Raw genomic sequence first — 18498 nt, 5'->3', positions numbered from 1 at the left:
AAATGCAACAAGCTGAGGGTGTTGCAACATGGAGCCATTGCAGCTCTTTGCAATGATCATGTTCCTAAATCTCATTGAAAATCAGTGCTGCAGCTTGTTAAAGCCCAGAGCTGGCCTTCATTTCTCTACAAGAATATCATAGACATCTAAGAGTGTATTCATAACCTTTGCACTCATTCAAAGCAGTTTTCTTATTTGTCAGCAGGTCTGGCAGCATCTGTGGAGAGAGAAGCAGAGTTAACGGATGGAGTTTTACGGTCCTGCTGAAGTCAATGGACTTTTGAATGGCTCGCCGCATTTTACAACCCTGAACCTGCCGCAATGGGGCCATAAAATTCAGCCCAATGTTTCCGGTCTGGAAATCCGAAAAAAGGTCCTAGATGTGAAATATTGGGCAGAATTTTGCCCTTGATGGGCGGGCGGGCCCCACCAGCTCGGTGGCAGGCGGGCAGCCGATTGCCGCCGCCTAAACGGGCCCCGCCACCATTTTGAGTGGGCGGGCCAATTAAGGCCCACCCAGCGGGCTGCCCGAAGGGAAGTGCTATGCGCTTCCTGTGTTGTGGGGGGGGAGCGATTCCCCAACTGTCAAAGTGCACACAGCTCCCTGAGACTAAGTGCTGTCTCAGGGAGAGCACTGACAGCGTTTTAAATATCAAAAATAGAAAAGTCAAAAAATTATTAACATTTCCCCCTCATGTGACAATGTCATACGAGATGGGACATGTTAATAAATTTGACTAAAACTTTATTAAACTTTTTAAAAACAGACATGAAACTTCATCCCGTCAGTGGATGAGGTTTCATGTTTTTTCTGAAGCCCGCCGGGGCACCTGGCCTGCCCGCCAACCTTAAGGTTGGACAGGCAGGGTCTTTAATTGTTTTAATTACCCTGTCAATGGCCTCAATTGGCCATTGACAGGTCGGCGGGCAGACAGCTGATTTCGCTGTGCCCCCGCCTTCCTGAATATTTAAATGGGGCGGGATAATGTCGGCGGTTTCCCCTGATGTCATCCCGTGTCGTTTTCGTGTCGGCGAGCGGGCCCCGCCCCTAACTCGCCAACTGAAAAATTCAGGTCATTAACTCTGTTTCTCTCTCCTCAAATGCTGCCAGATCTGCTGACTATTTCCAGCATTTGTTGTAGAAACATAGAAACTAGGAGCAGGAGTAGGCCATTCGGCCCTTCGAGCCTGCTCCGCCATTCATTATGACCATGGCTCATCATCCAACTCAATAGCCTGCTCCCGCTTTCTCCCTATACTCTTTGATCCCTTTCACCCCAAGAGCTATATCTAACTTCTCATTGAAAACATACAATGTTTTGGCCTCAACTACTTTCTGTGGTAACGAATTCCACAGGCTCACCATTCTCTGGGTGAAGAAATTTCTCCTCATCTCAGTCCTAAATGATCTACCCCATATCCTCAGACTGTGACCCCTGGTTCTGGACTCCCCCACCATCGGGAACATCCTTCCTGCATCTACCCTGTCTAGTCCTATTAGAATTTAGGTTTCTATGAGATCCCCCCTCGTTTTTATTTCAGATTTCCAGCATCTGCAATTTTTTGCTTTTGTTATTACTTGTTAATGTGGCTAATTCTTTGAATCAGACAGTTGGGGATTCAAGTCCTACTCTAAATACTTGAGCACAAAAATCTAGGCTGACACTTTAATGCATCACTGAGGGAGTGCGGTACTGTTGGAGGTGCCATTTTTCAGATGAGCAATTAACCCGAGTCCCCTACTGCCCTTTCGGATGTACAGAAAAGATCCCAGGAGATAATTCAAAGATGAGCAAAGGAGCTGTTCCCAGTGTCCAGGATAATATTTATCCCTCAAGAAATGCCACTTTAAAAATAACATCACATTGATGCTTGTGGGAGCTTGCTGTGTGCAAATTGGCCCTGGTGTTTCCTACATTACAACATCAAAGAATACATCATTAGCTGTAAAATCCTTTGGCCCTGAGGTTGTGAAAGATGCTAGTTTTTGTAAGGATAGACCTGACAGAACGAAGAAGGAGACCACTCAGCCCTCACACCTGTGCTGGCTCCCTGCAAGAGCTATTCACTTTACCCTATTCTGCCTGCCCTTTTCCCTGTACCTTTTGTGAGACCTGTGACTACGGTGCAAGTGCAGCCTTGACCGTTCTTAAGTCTTGCACCAAGTTTGAACTGTTCCACTGCATGGACCTGTGGTTTGATCTGTAAACAACATTTTAGGGTGAAGTTATTTAAAGCTTTAATTTCATCCTCAGTTACTTTCACTCTTTACAGCCGTGGTTTAGTCGGTAGCACACTCATTCATCTCTGAATCAGAAGACTCCAGGTTCAAATCCCACTCCAGGGTTTCTTCATAAAATCAAGGCTGACATTCCAGTGCGGTATTGACGGAGGTGCTGTGCTGTCTTTCAGATAAGATGTTTAAACCAAGGCCCCATCTGCCTTCTCATGTGGATGTAAAAGATCCCATGGCACTATTCCGAAGAATAGTAGGGCATGTCCTGGCTAATATTTATCCCTCACCATTATCACGTTGCTGTTTATCTGGCCATTACCACGTTGCTGTTTGTGGGAGTTTGTTGAACACATATTAGCTATTACTTCCTCCAAATCAAAAGTGATTACACTTCAAGAAAGCACTTCACGACTGTGTAGCATTTTGAGACATCCGGTGGTCATGATAAGAGCTACATAAATGCAAGTCTTTTTTATTTGGTCTTTCACCCCCTTTAAAATTGATAACCATCCAGACACTCCCTTTTCTTCCCATATTTCCCCTTTCCTTAAGGGCTCCCTTCCTACACACATTCAATCATTTCTGCTGAATTTCCATTTTACCAAAAGCTGTCAGTCTTTCAGTGACGCTCTGTCCTAGTCTGGGTTAGCACTGTTTGCAAACTGATTTGTGTGTGTCCAGATCAACTGTGAATACTTTCTTCTCTTACAGATTGGATCTGCACGAAGAATTGGTATCTATGTACCCTAAACACTTGCCCGTACATACTGCTTATCTCTCCAGCCTCAATTCAGGAAAGGTGTGTTTTGCCTTGGTACTTAATGTTGCTTTCCCGATCTCCTTAATTCCTACACGCCCCTTACCCCCTCCAGTTCACTTCAAGCAGCTGCAGCCCTGGATATATTTAAGATGATGTAAATAAGACAGGACCTCCTCAACCCATGTCCTGGACTCCTAGCAGGTGCATGGAAACATCATCACGTCCACGTTCTCCTCCAAGTCACAAATCACCCTGATCTGGACGTATATTACCCATTCCTTCATCATTCTACCGATTTAAACGCTGCTCCGCATTTCTTCTGGGACCTTCCAAGCTCTGCTTCTCCAGAAATGCGGACCGCAGCATCCCTCAGAGAGCTTTGTTGCAGCACTGTCGAGTTGCGGGGATGACGAGGCATGCTTCCTTTTTCGGCGCTAGGGTATGGTATGGTAAGGTGAAAGGTCCAGTATGAATGTTAATGAATGGGTGAATAAGTGAATGGGTAGGCGGGTAGGATGTGTGCAGTGGCAGATGGGTGAGATAGTGGGTGTGTAGGGTGCCAGGTGGATAGTGTGGTAGGTGGGTGATGTAGTGGTCAGGTCTGTTAAATACTAGTAGTTTAGGGTAATCAGGTTAACGGGTGTTGGGTATTGATTAGGTAATTATACTCAGATGTGTATATAAAGAAGAGCCAGCCAGCACTGGTGGGGAAGGTGTTAGAGCTTAATTCTCCACCCCAACACCCTCCTCCCAGTGCTGACTGACTCCTGTTTATGTACACATGAGTATAATTAACTAATCAATACCCAACACCTGATAACCTTATTACCTTAGACTCCTGGGTATTTAACATCTATCAACAGGCCCTATTAGATATTAACAAGGTCTGGGAAGTAGTTAGTGACTTGGGTGGTGGCCAGGGCTGGTTGGTAGCGTGGCCAGTGATGTAGTCGGGTGGTAGGGTGTTGGTCGGGTCCGGTGGAGGGGGTTGGTCGGGTCCGGTGGAGGGGGTTGGTCGGGTCTGGTGGAGGGGGTGGGGAGGGGCAGGTGGTTGGCTCTGGGCGGTGGGGTAGTGCGATGGTCTGGGGAGCGGCTGGGGAGTGGGGTGGATTAGTCAGGTCATCGTGGGGCAGTTGGGTCAGGGAGGATTAAGGGGGATCAGTGCGAGTTAACGGGGGGGAATCAGTTCTGCAGTTACTCAGGAGTTAGACTAGGTTTTAATCTGCCTTACGTTTCCTGGGTAATTATCCAGGTAAGTACATTGGAACTGTCCCAAGTCTCCAACTCTAACTGATAGTTGGAGATACTTGCGGAGAGCAAGGAAATTGCCCATCAGAAGTTGAAACTTTCTGAGCAATTCCCGCGTAGATCAGCACGTCAGGACTTTCACAGGGTTCCAACGCGCATCTCAGCCTTACTTTCAGACTCCTCCGATTATGAGACAGCGAGGTTTGGGCCATTATTTTTCTTAATTACCTTGCCTGGCTTATTTTCCCACTATATCAGCCAAAATTTGTCATTCCTCCTTTGATGCTGGCCTGTTCTACGCCTCCCAGCGATTGACTACTGTGTGATGTACATCATAACATTTATTTTACTCGTTCATGGGATATGGGTTTGCACTAGCAAGGCCAGCATTCATCGCCCATGCGTAATTGCCCTTAACATATTTTCTATCGTGCCATTATTAAACACTGCTTATTAGTGGGGTTGATCCAATGTTGTCTTCCGTTCCTACATTGTCAGCAGAAAAAGGGCGATGTTTGTGCTCCCAATTCGGCTGCTTTGGACGACTCTATTACAAAATCCACTCTTACAGCAAAGCTATTCCTATTTCTTGGCAAGTCTCTGGCAATGATAATTCAAAGCACTATTTGGAAAGCCAAGCAGTAGCTTTGAACTTTGAGCATTGCTGATGTTGGTCATAGGGTGCATTGAGAGACCGCATGAAGCACTGGTTCAAGCCAAAGCTCACTCAACTGAGGCACCAATCTGAGGGCGCTGAGCACGTTATTATTGAACACAGCTTATTGCCTCGGGTTTCTTGTCCAGCCGGATGGTTGCAGCAGCATTGGTGTCGCCACTGGTAGGCACCTGGGTAAAGGGAGGGTGCTCCTTCAGGAGAAAACCTTTCACACAAGATTTAAGAGGCCATACTTTCAAATATTTCATTGTGGAAGTATTGGGAAGTGTGATATTTAACACAACACTGACAAAGCTGCATCAATTGATTTATTTACAACTGCTTGTTTGCAAATAATCTATGACAGAATTAGTGACTGGAGTTCTGTGTAGATTAGTCCGGGTATAGGTGTCAGTTTCTCTTCCCTGAAGGATATTATGAACTCAGAGATAAAAACAAAAAGCTAAAAGCTACTGCAGATGCTGGAAATCCAAAACAAAAACAGAATTACCTGGAAAAACTCAGCAGGTCTGGCAGCATCGGTGGAGAAGAAATCAGTTAACGTTTCGAGTCTTCATGACCCTTCGGCAGAACTGAAGCATAGTTAGGAGAAAGGTGAAATATAAGCTGGTTTAAGGTGGGGGGGAGGGGGGAGAGAGAAGTTGAGGGTGTGGTGATTGTGGAGATAAGCAAGCAGTGATAGGAGCAGATAATCAAAAGATGTCACAGACAAAAGGATCAAAGAGGTGTTGAAGGTGGTGATATTGTCTTAAGAAAAGTGCTAATTAAGAATGGAAGACAGGACACTAAAGGTACAGCTCTAGTGGGGGTGGGGTGGAAAGACTAACAAAGTTTTAGTTTTAGATTTAAAAATAATGGAATTAGGTGGGAAAAGAAGAATCTATATAAATTATTGAAAAAAAAGGGAGGGGGGAGAAACGGGGTGGGGATGGGGGGAGGGGGAGTTTAAGATCTAAAGTTGTTGAATTCAATATTCAGCCCGGAAGGCTGTAAAGTGCCTAGTCGGAAGATGAGGTGCTGTTCCTCCAGTTTGCGTTGGGCTTCACTGGAACAATGCAGCAATTGCTGCAAGACCATCGTTGCTGCATTGTTCCAGTGAAGCCCAACGCAAACTGGAGGAACAGCACCTCATCTTCCGACTAGGCACTTTACAGCCTTCCGGGCTGAATATTGAATTCAACAACTTTAGATCTTAAACTCCCCCTCCCCCCATCCCCACCCCGTTTCTCCCCCCTCCCTTTTTTTTCAATAATTTATATAGATTCTTCTTTTCCCACCTAATTCCATTATTTTTAAATCTAAAACTAAAACTTTGTTAGTCTTTCCACCCCACCCCCACTAGAGCTGTACCTTGAGTACCCTGTCTTCCATTCTTAATTAGCACTTTTCTTAGACAATATCACCACCTTCAACACCTCTTTGATCCTTTTGTCTGTGACATCTTTTGATTATCTGCTCCTATCACTGCTTGCTTATCTCCACAATCACCACACCCTCAACTTCTCTCTCCCCCCCGCCCCCCCACCTTAAACCAGCTTATATTTCACCTTTCTCCTAACTATGCTTCAGTTCTGCCGAAGGGTCATGAAGACTCGAAACGTTAACTGATTTCTTCTCCACCGATGCTGCCAGACCTGCTGAGTTTTTCCAGGTAATTCTGATATTATGAACTCGTTGGGTTTCTATCAATAACCTAGCAGCTTCCAAGGTCATTCCCAGCCTAGCACTTTGTTAGCTTCAGTTTCACCATGTGCTCTTGGTGGGATTTGAACTCTGGGTTGCTGTCCCACCACTATAACCCAAAGGTTATTGTGTCCAGTATATTTTGTGCATTAGCACAATTTCTTTTTCTTATGCTAAGCCCTTATAAATCACTGGTTAGGTCTTAGCTGGAATATTGTCCAATTCTGGGTGCCACACTTTAGGAAGGATGTCAAGCCCTTGGAGAGAGAGTCCATGGTGGAGAGACTAGAGAACCTGGGATTGTTCTCCTTGGAGCAGAGAAGGGAAGATTTAATCGAGGTGTTCAAAATTATGAGGGGTTTAGATTGAGTGAATTAAGAGAAACAGCTTTCACTGGCAAGAGGGTCGATAACCTAGGTTACTTATTAGTCTGGCATGCGCTGCCTGAAAGAGCGGTGAAAGCAGATTCATTAGTAACTTTCAAAAGAGAATTGGATAAATACTTGAAAAGGAAAAATTTACAGGACAGCAGGGCTCTTGGAATAACTGTTTCAAAGGTGCAGACATGATGGATGAATGGCTTCCTCCTGTGTTGTATGATTCTGTGTTGCATTAATGGAATGTGAGCATTGCTGCCAAAGCTTTTGTTTGTTGCTTGGAGAGTGTGCTGGTGCGCTTTTTGCTTCTACTTTGTAACAATTTGACACAACTGAATGTCTTATCAGGCTCTAAAGGGACATCAGTGAACTGGTTAGATTTTTACTGGTGCTGGTTTTATTTTAATTCCACATTTCTTTAAAAACGGAATTGTTACGGGAGGAAGGCAGGGAAATGGCACTAAGTAAATTGCTCATTCGGAGAGCCGGTGCAGACACAAACAAAGAAAAGTACAGCACAGGAACAGGCCCTTCGGCCCTCCAAGCCTGCGCCGATCATATTGCCCGTCAACTAAAACATTTTGCACTTCCGGGATCCGATCCCTCTATTCCCATCCTATTCATGTATTTGTCAAGCTGCCTCTTAAACACCACTATCGTACCTGCTCCCACCACCTCCTCTGGCAGTGAATTCCAGACACTCACTACCCTCTGCGTAAAAAACTTGCCCCGCACATCTCCTCTATAGTTTTCTCCTCTCACCTTAAATCTATGTCCCCTAGTAATTGACTCTTCCACCCTGGGAAAAAGCTTCTGACTATCTACTCTGTCCATGCCACTCATAATTTTGTAAACTTCTATCAAGTTGCCCCTCAATCTCCGTCGCTCTAGTGAGAACAATCCGAGTTTCTCCAACCTCTCCTCATAGCTAATAACCTCCAGACCAGGCAGCATCCTGGTAAACCTCCTCTGCACCCTTTCCAACGCCTCCGTATCCTTGTAATGTGGCGACCAGACTTGCACGCAATATTCCAAGTGTGGCCTAACCAAGGTTCTATACAGTTGCAGCATGACTTCCCAGCTTTTATACTCAATACCCCTGCCGATGAAGGCAAGCATGCCATATGCCTTCCTTGACTACCTTATCCACCTGCGTTGCCACTTTCAGTGACCTGTGGACCTGTACACCCAGATCCCTCTGTCCATTGATGCACTTAAGGGTTCTGCCATTTACTGTATAATTCCTACCTGTATTAGAACTTCCAAAATGCATTACCTCTCATTTGTCCGGATTAAACTCCATCTGCCATTTCTCCGCCCAAGTCTCCAACCGATCTATATCCCATTGTATCCTTTGACAATCCTCTTCACTATCTGCAACTCCTCCAACCTTAGTGTCGTCTGCAAACTTACTAATTAGCCCAGTTACATTTTCCTCCAAATCATTTACGTATACTACAAACAGCAAAGGTCCCAGCACTGATCCCTGCGGAACTCCACTAGTCACAGCTCTCCATTCAGAAAAGCACCCTTCCACCGCTACCCTCTGTCTTCTATGACCAAGCCAATTCTGTATCCATCTTGCCAGCTCGATGGGCCGAATGGCTTCCTTTTGCGCTGTAACAATTCTGTTACTCTGTGATTCAAATTCTCAGGCTGCCACACTGCGATTTGAACTCAGGCTGTTAAAACTTTGTTTTCCTGTCTCAGGATAGGATGAAGAGACTTGACGAAATTGTTCGAGCAGCCGATGTGCTTATCTCACACGTTGATCAAAGTGCCCTGGTGACCTATTTGGCACTGAAGACCGACCCAAGACCAGATGCAGCAACTATCAAAAGGTACCTAGTTAAAATATGTGCGTGGACCCCAGTCAAAGGAAATAGAGCACAAATATATCAAAATGGTGAGCATCAAGCCTACCTCACAGCTCATGATGACTGGAGTATCATAATTGGACACTTCTTACTCCTACCCTCACAGTCATGTAATCTCCTAGGACAGGCAAACACGGAGGAGAAATCCCAATCCCAAGCAGAAACCTCTGTAAAATTCCTCTCCGATCCGGTCATTCTCAAAACCAGTCCCAGAGGTGTTCCTTATCTGTTCACCTATTTACCTTTTATATGATGCAATTTCTGCCCCAGTCCCACTCCCGCTTGAAGGTGATGCCAACAGTCAGCTGCTACTAGATCAGCTGGCAACACGTTCCAGAGGCTCACTGCTCTCTGTAAAAAGATATACTGCCCATCATCCAGTCTATTCCTACTTTTACATGTGCTAGCCCACCCCAACCTGCCAAACTGAAAACAAACACCAATAGCTGACCCTGCCTGCTCTTAAATTTCTAAACCTTTATCAGTCACCTTTAAGTATGCACTGATCTAGAATAAATAGACCCAGCTCTTTAAACCTACCTGAGTAACTACAGCTCTTTTATTTTGTGGGTGTCACTGGCTAGGTCAACATTTTTTTCTCCATATAAAGTTAGAAGCCATTCACTTCTTGTGTTTGAACAAACAGATGTGTGCTAGTTATTATTACAACAGTGACATCTGCAGGGAATTAGTGCAGAAAAGAAATAGTTTCATAAATTTTTCACCAGGCATTGGCTTTTATAGTATTTGCCTTGTTCGCAATCAGTTATATTTGTCCTATAAAAGTACAACAAATCCCGCATCAAATTGAATTTTTTATATAGCAGATCTCAGACATGCAATTATCAGGAGACGTATGCTTTCTCCGTTGAGTCTCCATTGTGGAGCCTTCTCAGCCTGCTGTATTCATTACTTTAAGCAGAATGACTCTTCGTTATTTTTACATGGGTTAAACATTATTATGCAGCACTATTGTGCAGCCACTGTGAGTAATGTTACTGCTGATATCATTCCACGTTCACATACGTGCATGTACGAATACAGATGTATGTATAATTTAGATTGGTATACATCTACATAAATACATATATCACCCCTCAACTTCCTAATCTCAAAGCTAAGAATCTCCAACCTGTCCTCATAATTTAACCCTTTTATAGCCCTGATTCTGGTGAATCTGCACTGTGCGCCCTCCAAGACCAACATATTCTGACCAAAGGCTCTGTAAAACTGAAGCATCACTTGCTTCCCTTTGAATTCTACAGCCCTTGAGATCAAGGTTAACATTGATTAGCCTTTCCGATTACATTTTGAACCTCTACCCTAGCTTTTAGTGACTTGCGTACACAGGCACCCAAATTCCTTTACTCCTCCATAGGATGATACTTTGATTTAAGCAAAAAACTGCAGATGCTGGAAAACTGAAATATAAACAGAAAATGTTGGAAAAGCTCAGCAGGTCTGGCAGCTTCTGTGGAGAGAAAAACGGAGTTAACATTTCGAGTCCGTATGACTCTTCTTCAGAGTAGATGATTTCCATACTTTGCCCATTGCACTTCATTTGCCAATGTTTCTGCCCAGTCTATGTCTCGTAGTATTTTCCTATGCGCACTTAAGTCTGCCTACGTAATAATTGCTTAGCTTTTTGAATCCAGTCAGCTTGTCTCTTTAACTTGTGGAATTGAGGAGAATATTGTCTCACCCAGTGATTCACACCATAGCAAGTATCCTTCACAGATGTCCAAAGCACTCATTGTAGGTGCTGTCTGCTTGGTGTTCTGGCCACAGCTTGTGTTGCGAGTAACCTCTTACAGTAACAAAAACTTGCATTTATATCACATTTTTAACATAGTAAAATGTCCCAAGGCACTTCACAGGATTGAAAGGAAGATAAAATTTGATGCTGAACCACATAAGGAGATATTAGGACAGACCTAAAGCTCGGTTGAAGAGGTAGATTTTAAGTAGCATCTTAAAACAGGAGAGGGTTAGGGAAGAAATTCCAGAGCTTAGCGCCTAGGCAGCTGACACATGGCCAGTGGTGGAGCAATGGAAATTGGGATGAACAAGAGGCCAGAATTGGGAGGAATGCAGTAATCTTAAAGGTTGTAGGGCTGCAGGAGGTTCCAGAGATAGAGAGCGATGAAGCTATGGAGGGATTTGAAAACAAGAGGATGAGAAATTTAAAGTCCAGGCATTGCTGAAGGGGGAGCCAGTGTAGATCAGCAAGGAAAGGGGGTGATGGGTGAAAGAGACTGGTATAGGACTGGATAAAGATCACAGAAATAAAAAAATACCCAATGTCCATCTGAGTCAATAGCCTAGTTCTCTTGAAACCATTCACTGAGTAATAAACAGATTGGACTGATTTTCCTATTTTCAGTGAGATGGAAAAGCAGAAGTCTGCCCTGATCGATGCCCTCTGCCTGAAGGGGTGTGCGCTGGCTGATATGCTTCTCCAGTTCGAGTCGCAAGGTGAAGTGGCATCATGCAGACAAGTCTGTCACGATGAGAATGAGCCAGACAGCATCCACAGGAGCCTGACAGACACTTTTTATGATGTCCAGAAGTGGATCGAGCTCACTGACTGCAAGGTAAATTACAAATATTGAGTACTTCAAACCACTGGTGAGATCATTCTTCCTCATCATGTCCGATTTAATACTGGCGGGGCCATGCAAGTTTAAAATCGCAATCTCGAACTGAACATGAGGAACAAGAATAGACCATTCAGTCCCTCAAGCCTGTTCTGCCACTCTTATCAGATACTGATCCATACCGCAAACCCCATTTTACCTGTCTTTGCTCCACATTTCCCGGTTACCCTGACCTAACAAAAAACACCTGTGATCACTGTCTTGAAAATTCTAATTGTCCCCCTAGCTTTCACGGTCGCCTTGGGGAGGGAGTTGCACAGTTCCAGTACCCTGCACTTTGTTCAGGTTTAATGAGAAAGAACATTGGTACTTTAATTTTGTTCAGGAGCTGTTGGGCTGTTTCTTGACTTGCAGTGAATTCTGGGTTCCTGTCACAACACTGATTATTCCTCTATACGTGTGCTGGGTTACCCTAGCAACACATTGCTTCTTTGGGTGCCAGGAGTGTTTTCTGTTGGCACTACATGACAAGTTGTTTATCAGAATCTTTCCTGCACATCAGACAGACCGATGCAAAATTGGGATAACTGCTCAGGATGAGGCGCACAGGCTCTGACTGCAATTTGGTTTTAATCCTGAGGCGATTTCATGCTGCTGACATTAGTTGAATGTTCATATATCTTCCTGATAAATTGCATCTCATACATTAGTCTGCCCTGAGTGCATTGGTACATGTGATTCTGCCTCCTGTAACATCAATATTGCTCATTTATTTTGCAGACATTGTTAATGATTGATGTATTGTGCTGAAAATATTGAGAGCTGCATCAAGTGTACAATGCAGAAACAGGCCATTCAGCCGAGCTGGTGTATGCCAGTGTTCATGTTATTCACAAGCACCCCGCACTACTCTATTTCATCTCACCCTATTGATAGATCCTCCTATCACTTTCCCCCTCATATGCTTATCCAGCTTCCCCTTAAATTCATCTGTTACATTCACTTCAGATACTCCATGCCCTCAACACTCGGGAGTAAAGAAGTTTCTCTGCAAGAGCCTATTGAATTTATTAGTGACTGTCTTAACTTTATGACCCCTAGTTCCGGTCCCGCCTATAAATGGAAACATTTCAGTGCCTACTCCATCAGATGCTTTCATAATCCTAAGGACATCTATTGGATAGCCCCTCAGTCTTTTCCAGAAAAAAAGAGCCTCAGCCTGTTCAATCTGATAATTATATCCTCCCTGTTCTGGTATTACCTTTGTGAATCTTTTTGGCAATTCTCCAGCGTCTCCAAATATTTTTTTATAATACAGAGATCAAGCTGTTCAGTACAGCTACAATACTGGCATCTACCCGGCTATGTGGAAAATTGCCTAGGTATGACCCGTACACAAAAAGCAGGACAAATCCAACCCAGCCAATTACCAACCCATCAATGTCTACTCTCGATCATCGGTAAAGTAATGGAAGGGGTCATCAGCAGTGCTATCAAGCGGCACTTGCTTAGCAATAACCTGTTCACTGACGCCCAGTTTGGGCTCTGCCAGGGCCACTCACCTCCTGACCTAATTACAGCCTTGGTTCAAACGTGGACATAAGAGCTGAACTCCCGAGGTGAGGTGAGAGTGACTGCCCTTGACATCAAGTTGACCCAGTGTGGCATCAAAGAGCCCTAGCAAAATTGGAGTCAATGGGAATCAGGGGGAACTCTCCACTGATTGGGGTCATACCTAGCACAAAGGAAGATGGTTGTGGTTGTTGGAGGTCAGTCATCTCCGCTCCAGAACATCACTGCAGGAGTTCCTCAGGGTAGTATCCTCAGCCCAACCATCTTCAGCTGCTTCATCAATGACCTTTCATCATAAGGTCAGAAGTGGGGATGTTGGCTGATGATTGCACAATGTTCAGCACCATTCGCGACTCCTCAGATACTGAAGCAGTCCATGTCCAAATGTAGCAAGATCTAGACAATATCCAGGCTTGGGCTGACAAGTGGCAAGTAACATTCGCACCACATGACTATCAGGCAATGACCATATCCAACAAGAGAGAATCCAACCATCGCCCCTTGATACTCAATGGCATTAGCAACACTGAATCCCCCACTTTCAACATCCTGGGGGTTACCATTGACCAGAAACTGAACTGGACTAGCCATATAAAAACTGTGGCTACAAGAGCAGGTCAAAGGTTAGGAATCGTGTGGCGAGTAACTCATCTCCTGACTTCCCAAAGCCTGTCCACCATCTACAAGGCACAAGTCAGGAGTAGGATGGAATAGCTCCCACAACGCTCAAGAAGCTTGACTCCGTCCAGGACAAAGCAGCCCGCTTGATTGGCACCACATCCATAAACATTCACTCCCCCCAGCACCAACGCACAGTGGCTGCAGTGTGCACCATCTACAAGATGCACTGCAGGAACTCACCAAGACTCCTTTGACAGCACCTTCCAAACCCACGACCACTACCATCTAGAAGGACAAAGACAATGGATACATGGGAATACTGCCACCTGGAAATACCGCTCCAAGCCGCTCACCATCCTGACTTGGAAATATATCACCGTTCCTTCACTGTCACTGGATCCAAATCCTGGAACTCCCTTCCTAACAGCACTGTGGGTGTACCTACACCACAAGGACTGCAGTGGTTCAAGAAGGCAGCTCACCACCACCTTCTCAAGGGCAACTAGGGATAGGCAATAAATGCTGGCCCAGCTGGTGAAGCCCGCATACCGTGACTGAATAAAAACAAATCTCAGTACTCCAAGCATGATCTAATTAGGGTTCTATAACATAAATTCTCTGCTTTTCAATTCTATTCCTCTAGCAATGAATCCAAATGGTTTGGTTGCTTTTTATGGCCTTGCTAACCTGCACTGCTACTTGTAGCAGTTTGTGAATGTGTACCCCTAGATCTCTTTGCTCCTCTACCCCATTTAGATTTATTGTCCAAGCAGCTTGTGACATTCTCCCTACCACAATGCACAATTTTGTCATTAGTTAACTACCCCCAACCCCACCCCTCCACCACCACCAATTTGGTATCGTCCACACAATTTGAAATTATATTTCTGATCCCTGAGTCCAAATTGTTTGTGTAAATCGTGAACACATTGGTCCCAGCAGGTGACTGAAAAGGGCTGTAAAAGATTTGGTGGGATGGGGTGGGGGGAGAGAAGGTGGCATAATGGTAATGTCACAGGACTATTAAACCAGAGGCCCAGGCTAATGCTGTAGGGACATGGGTTCAAATCCCACCATTGCAGCTTGTGGAATTTAAATTCAATTAATAAAGCTGGAATTGAAAGCTAGTCACACTAACGGTAACCGTGACAACTACCGTCGATTGTTGTAAAAACCCATCTGGTTCACTAATGCCCTTTAGGGAAGGAAATCTTCTGTCCTTACCTGGTCTGGCCTACATGTGACTCCAGACCCACAACAATGTGGTTGACTCTTAACTGCCCTCTGAAACGGTCTGGCAAGCCGCTCAGTTCATGGGCAATTAGGGATGGGCAAAAAAATTGTTGGTGCCAGCAACGCCCACATCCCATCCAAGTCTTTTTAAAAGAAAAAGATCAGATGGCATTATTTGAAAGAAGAGCAGGGGAGTTTTCCACAGTGTCCTGGCCAATAATTACCCCTCACCCTACATCACAAAGGAACAGATTATCTGGTCATTTATTTCATTCCTTTTTTGTGAGAGCTTGCTGTGCATTATAACGGTAACTGCACTTCAGAAGCACTTCACTGGCTGTGAATAGAGAAGAACAAAATTTGAGAAGGAGGGCACCCCAGTCTTGTGGGCTTTGTGAAATAGTGCTGGTGTTTTCTTGGTACTCATTTATGTGTGTGTGTGTGTGTCTGTCATTAGGCATTAACATTTGCGTACAAACATGCCTTGGTGAAGCAAACATTTGGACGTGCTTTGAAGTTTGCTGCAAAAATTGTTGAGAATAAACCGTGTCAAGAAAACTGGAACAATTGCATTCAGGTTCGTTAACTATCCTTTTTCACACGTGAACCAAGATCGTGAGACCCAGGCTGCCTTTATGTGTCACAACCACAATTGCCATAATTTTAAAAGTTTATTCTCCATCTCTCCACAAAGTGCCATAAACTATCGCTGTAACTGAGCAAGGTAATGAGACCCTGCATTGTGAGAAGGCTGAAGAAGCTGAGACCACTTATCCCAGGGGAGACTAGGCTTAGGTTGACCCAAGAGAGACAGCACAATAAAGGTCATTCATATCCCTCCTAATTTACACTTCTGTTGAGGCCTTTAAAAACAAAAATTGGGGAGAGAAATATAATGGGCGACTAATCCAACCTGTCGCCACGTTTTACACTATCGACAAAAGTCAAAGTTACTGCCAACAAATTTAAAATAATGAGATCCTAGGAAGAGTTTGGAAATGTAACAAAATAACATGAGTTTTATCAATAAATGCAAGGGATTTGGGGTGGGTGGGGGGGAGAGAGGAGTTTGTGGGGGGTGGGAAATGTGTTTGTAAGGGAGGTGGGAAAGAGCTTCCGGAGAGGCGTTTCTGTGGGGGTGTGGTTTTTGCGCTGGGTAGAGGGGGTTTTTTTTTTGAGGAGGGGGGTGGGAGAGGAGTTGGTGTGGGGCAGAGAGGAATTTGTGTGGGGAGTGCAGGAGGAGAAGCAGTGTGAGGAAGAGTGGATGTTCGAAAGGTTTTCAAATACACGAGGCATCTGGACAGAGTAGACGGGGAGAAACCTCCCATTAGTGGGACACCAGAGGACACCAATTTGAAGTGATTAAGTAATTGGCAAAAGAACCACAGGCGACGTGAGGAAAAACTATTTTTAACGTTCTGAACGATTAGGATCTAGCGTGCATGCACTGCCTTGAGAGTGTTTTGGAGGCAGTTTGATTCATGGTTTTCCAAAGGGAATTGGATAATTATCTGGAGAGAAGAAAAAATTGTTGGGCCACTGGGAATGGGTGGGACAGGCAGAGTTTCTCTTATAGAGAAATGGCGCAGATACAATGGGCCGAATGCCCTCTTCCTGCCATTCTATGATTCTGTGCGGGCAGAGATGGTGCGTGTCGGGTGGGGGGGGAAAGGGAATGTTCCTGGGGTGCAGCGTGACATGATTCACTGGCTTTTATCTCATCGGGAATGTGCTGATTTTAATTTCTTTTCAATTTTACTTTACTGTCCATAAAGAAATGTTACATTGCTCTTACATTCAGAAATTACATGTAAATGATTAATAACCAGTAAGAGAAAGGAAATTACCCTATCGCAAGAGATCTAACTTTAATTAAAATATGTCTTGACAAACTATCCAATGCATTAAAATAATCAGTCAGTGAGTCCCATCCTGAGTTCCAATCCTTGCCCTTACATCCAACTCCTATTAAAAGTTCTTATAGAGATGGGCACAAACAAGTTCAGGAGCGGATATGTCCTGCATCAGAGGGATTGCAGCCTTTTCCCTGAATGCAGCCAGCAGTAATAGTGAGACAAGGGGTGATTCTCATTGTTCATGCTCCACTTTACTTTCATCAAAATTCTTCAAGAAGGATCTACTCCTCAAATACCCCATCTGCCTGATTCAATAACTTTCATACCCTTAACGAGTCCTAACTTCCTAAGGTAACAGTACCAGGCGAGACATCCAAAAAGAGTAGCGCACTCAGTTGCAGCCATATAGAAGAGTTCCATGATTATGGGATCTACCCAGCAATGGGATTGACTCTTAAGTGCCCTTGGAACAAGGGCAATTAGGGATGGGCAATAAATGCTGGCCTAGCCAGCGACGCCCACATCCCTTGAAAGAATAAAAAAAAAACTCAAAAGGATTTTAGTTTTCTCAAGTAGTATATTCATGTATGTTCCTTGACCACCGCCTCGGTACACAGTTCCTGCTAATCAGCCACTGTGTTTGCTGAATTAATGTTAGTGGCTGCACTTCGAAGTTATTTCCTTGCCTGTGAAACACTGCAGTGTTTCTGAAATGTGACGTGGTGCTCTACAGAAATACATCTTTATCTGCTTTCATATTATTTTGTCATGTTTCTAGCCCTCGGTACATAAGCTTAATTGATGAAGAACTGGAATTTCACACGAGACGGCGCTGTCAGATTTAAGTGTAGTTTTTAAGATGGGTCTTTGGGAGCTTGAATGTTTGGCCTGTGTTAGTTGATTCAGCTTGATCAGAAGTGTTGCTGCTGAGTTAAGAGATAACTGTTGTGTCAGCCGGGATAATTCTTTCTTCTTTTGCAGCTGATGAAGACCCTCGGTTGGGAGCACTGTGCCTGTTCCTGTGAGAACTCCCTCCTAGTGATGTATCCCCCAGAATATGTCCCGTTCTAACTTCCTCAGTGAAATGAATATCCGTGTGCATTTTTAATCGGGATTTATATAGGAAAAGCCTTTCTGATCATTGGGTTGGGCTTTGTGTTTGCTCTATTTTTGTTTGTCTTTTTTTTTTAAACGTTGGCAAGACTTCTGCGGAATCCTACCACAATACAACATTTTATATCTGCAATATTACGAAGTCCTCGGGTTTCTTTTTCAAGTGCTTTGGCATTCTCTTGCAGCATCACAGACTTAGCCGGAGCCGTTTTGCATTCTGTGCCTGATATATATATATATATATAAAAAAAAATGAGGGGCCCATCTAAAACGTTCTCCCCAAAGGTTCCCACGGCCCTCTTGGACAATACTGCAGGGTTCACGTTCTGCCTTCAATCCCAATATATTTCCCCCAGCTTTGCTCCTCCTTGCAGCTGAGTTGGAGTTAGTGAACACCTTTGCGTGCTGAGATCACACCATCCTATTTTAATTTATCCAAAGATGCGGCTCCTCTGAGGCAGTGACATGTCTGACACCCTCTTACAGTGGGTAAAATGCAGCAACTCGGCTCTCCTTGCTGGTCGCTGGAGAAAGTGGGATTTTAGAAAAGGCGGCAGCACTGAGACATGGGTGAGAACAGGATGTCTTTCTGTTCCCCAAGTCTGTTCTGCCATTCAATTAGATTATTTAAATTTGTACTTCATCTGTG

At 44.4% G+C, this 18498-nt stretch overlaps 1 protein-coding gene across 1 annotated transcript in view; it reads left to right on the top strand.

The window, feature by feature from the left end:
• The window catches only part of LOC144684015 (tripeptidyl-peptidase 2-like), a 111020-nt gene extending 93038 nt beyond the window's left edge, over nucleotides 1-17982 (top strand). Inside the window, 5 exon segments of the mRNA XM_078547706.1 lie at nucleotides 2948-3035; nucleotides 8691-8821; nucleotides 11241-11451; nucleotides 15338-15457; nucleotides 17718-17982. Of these exon segments, the coding sequence (XP_078403832.1) occupies nucleotides 2948-3035; nucleotides 8691-8821; nucleotides 11241-11451; nucleotides 15338-15457; nucleotides 17718-17807 (640 nt within the window). The 3' untranslated portion in view covers nucleotides 17808-17982.
• The last annotated feature ends 516 nt before the right edge of the window (nucleotides 17983-18498 follow it).

Source organism: Cetorhinus maximus, chromosome 8, assembly GCF_964194155.1.
Source record: "Cetorhinus maximus chromosome 8, sCetMax3.hap1.1, whole genome shotgun sequence".
Classification (NCBI taxonomy): Eukaryota; Metazoa; Chordata; class Chondrichthyes; order Lamniformes; family Cetorhinidae; genus Cetorhinus; species Cetorhinus maximus.
This window is presented reverse-complemented; position numbering and strand designations above follow the sequence as displayed.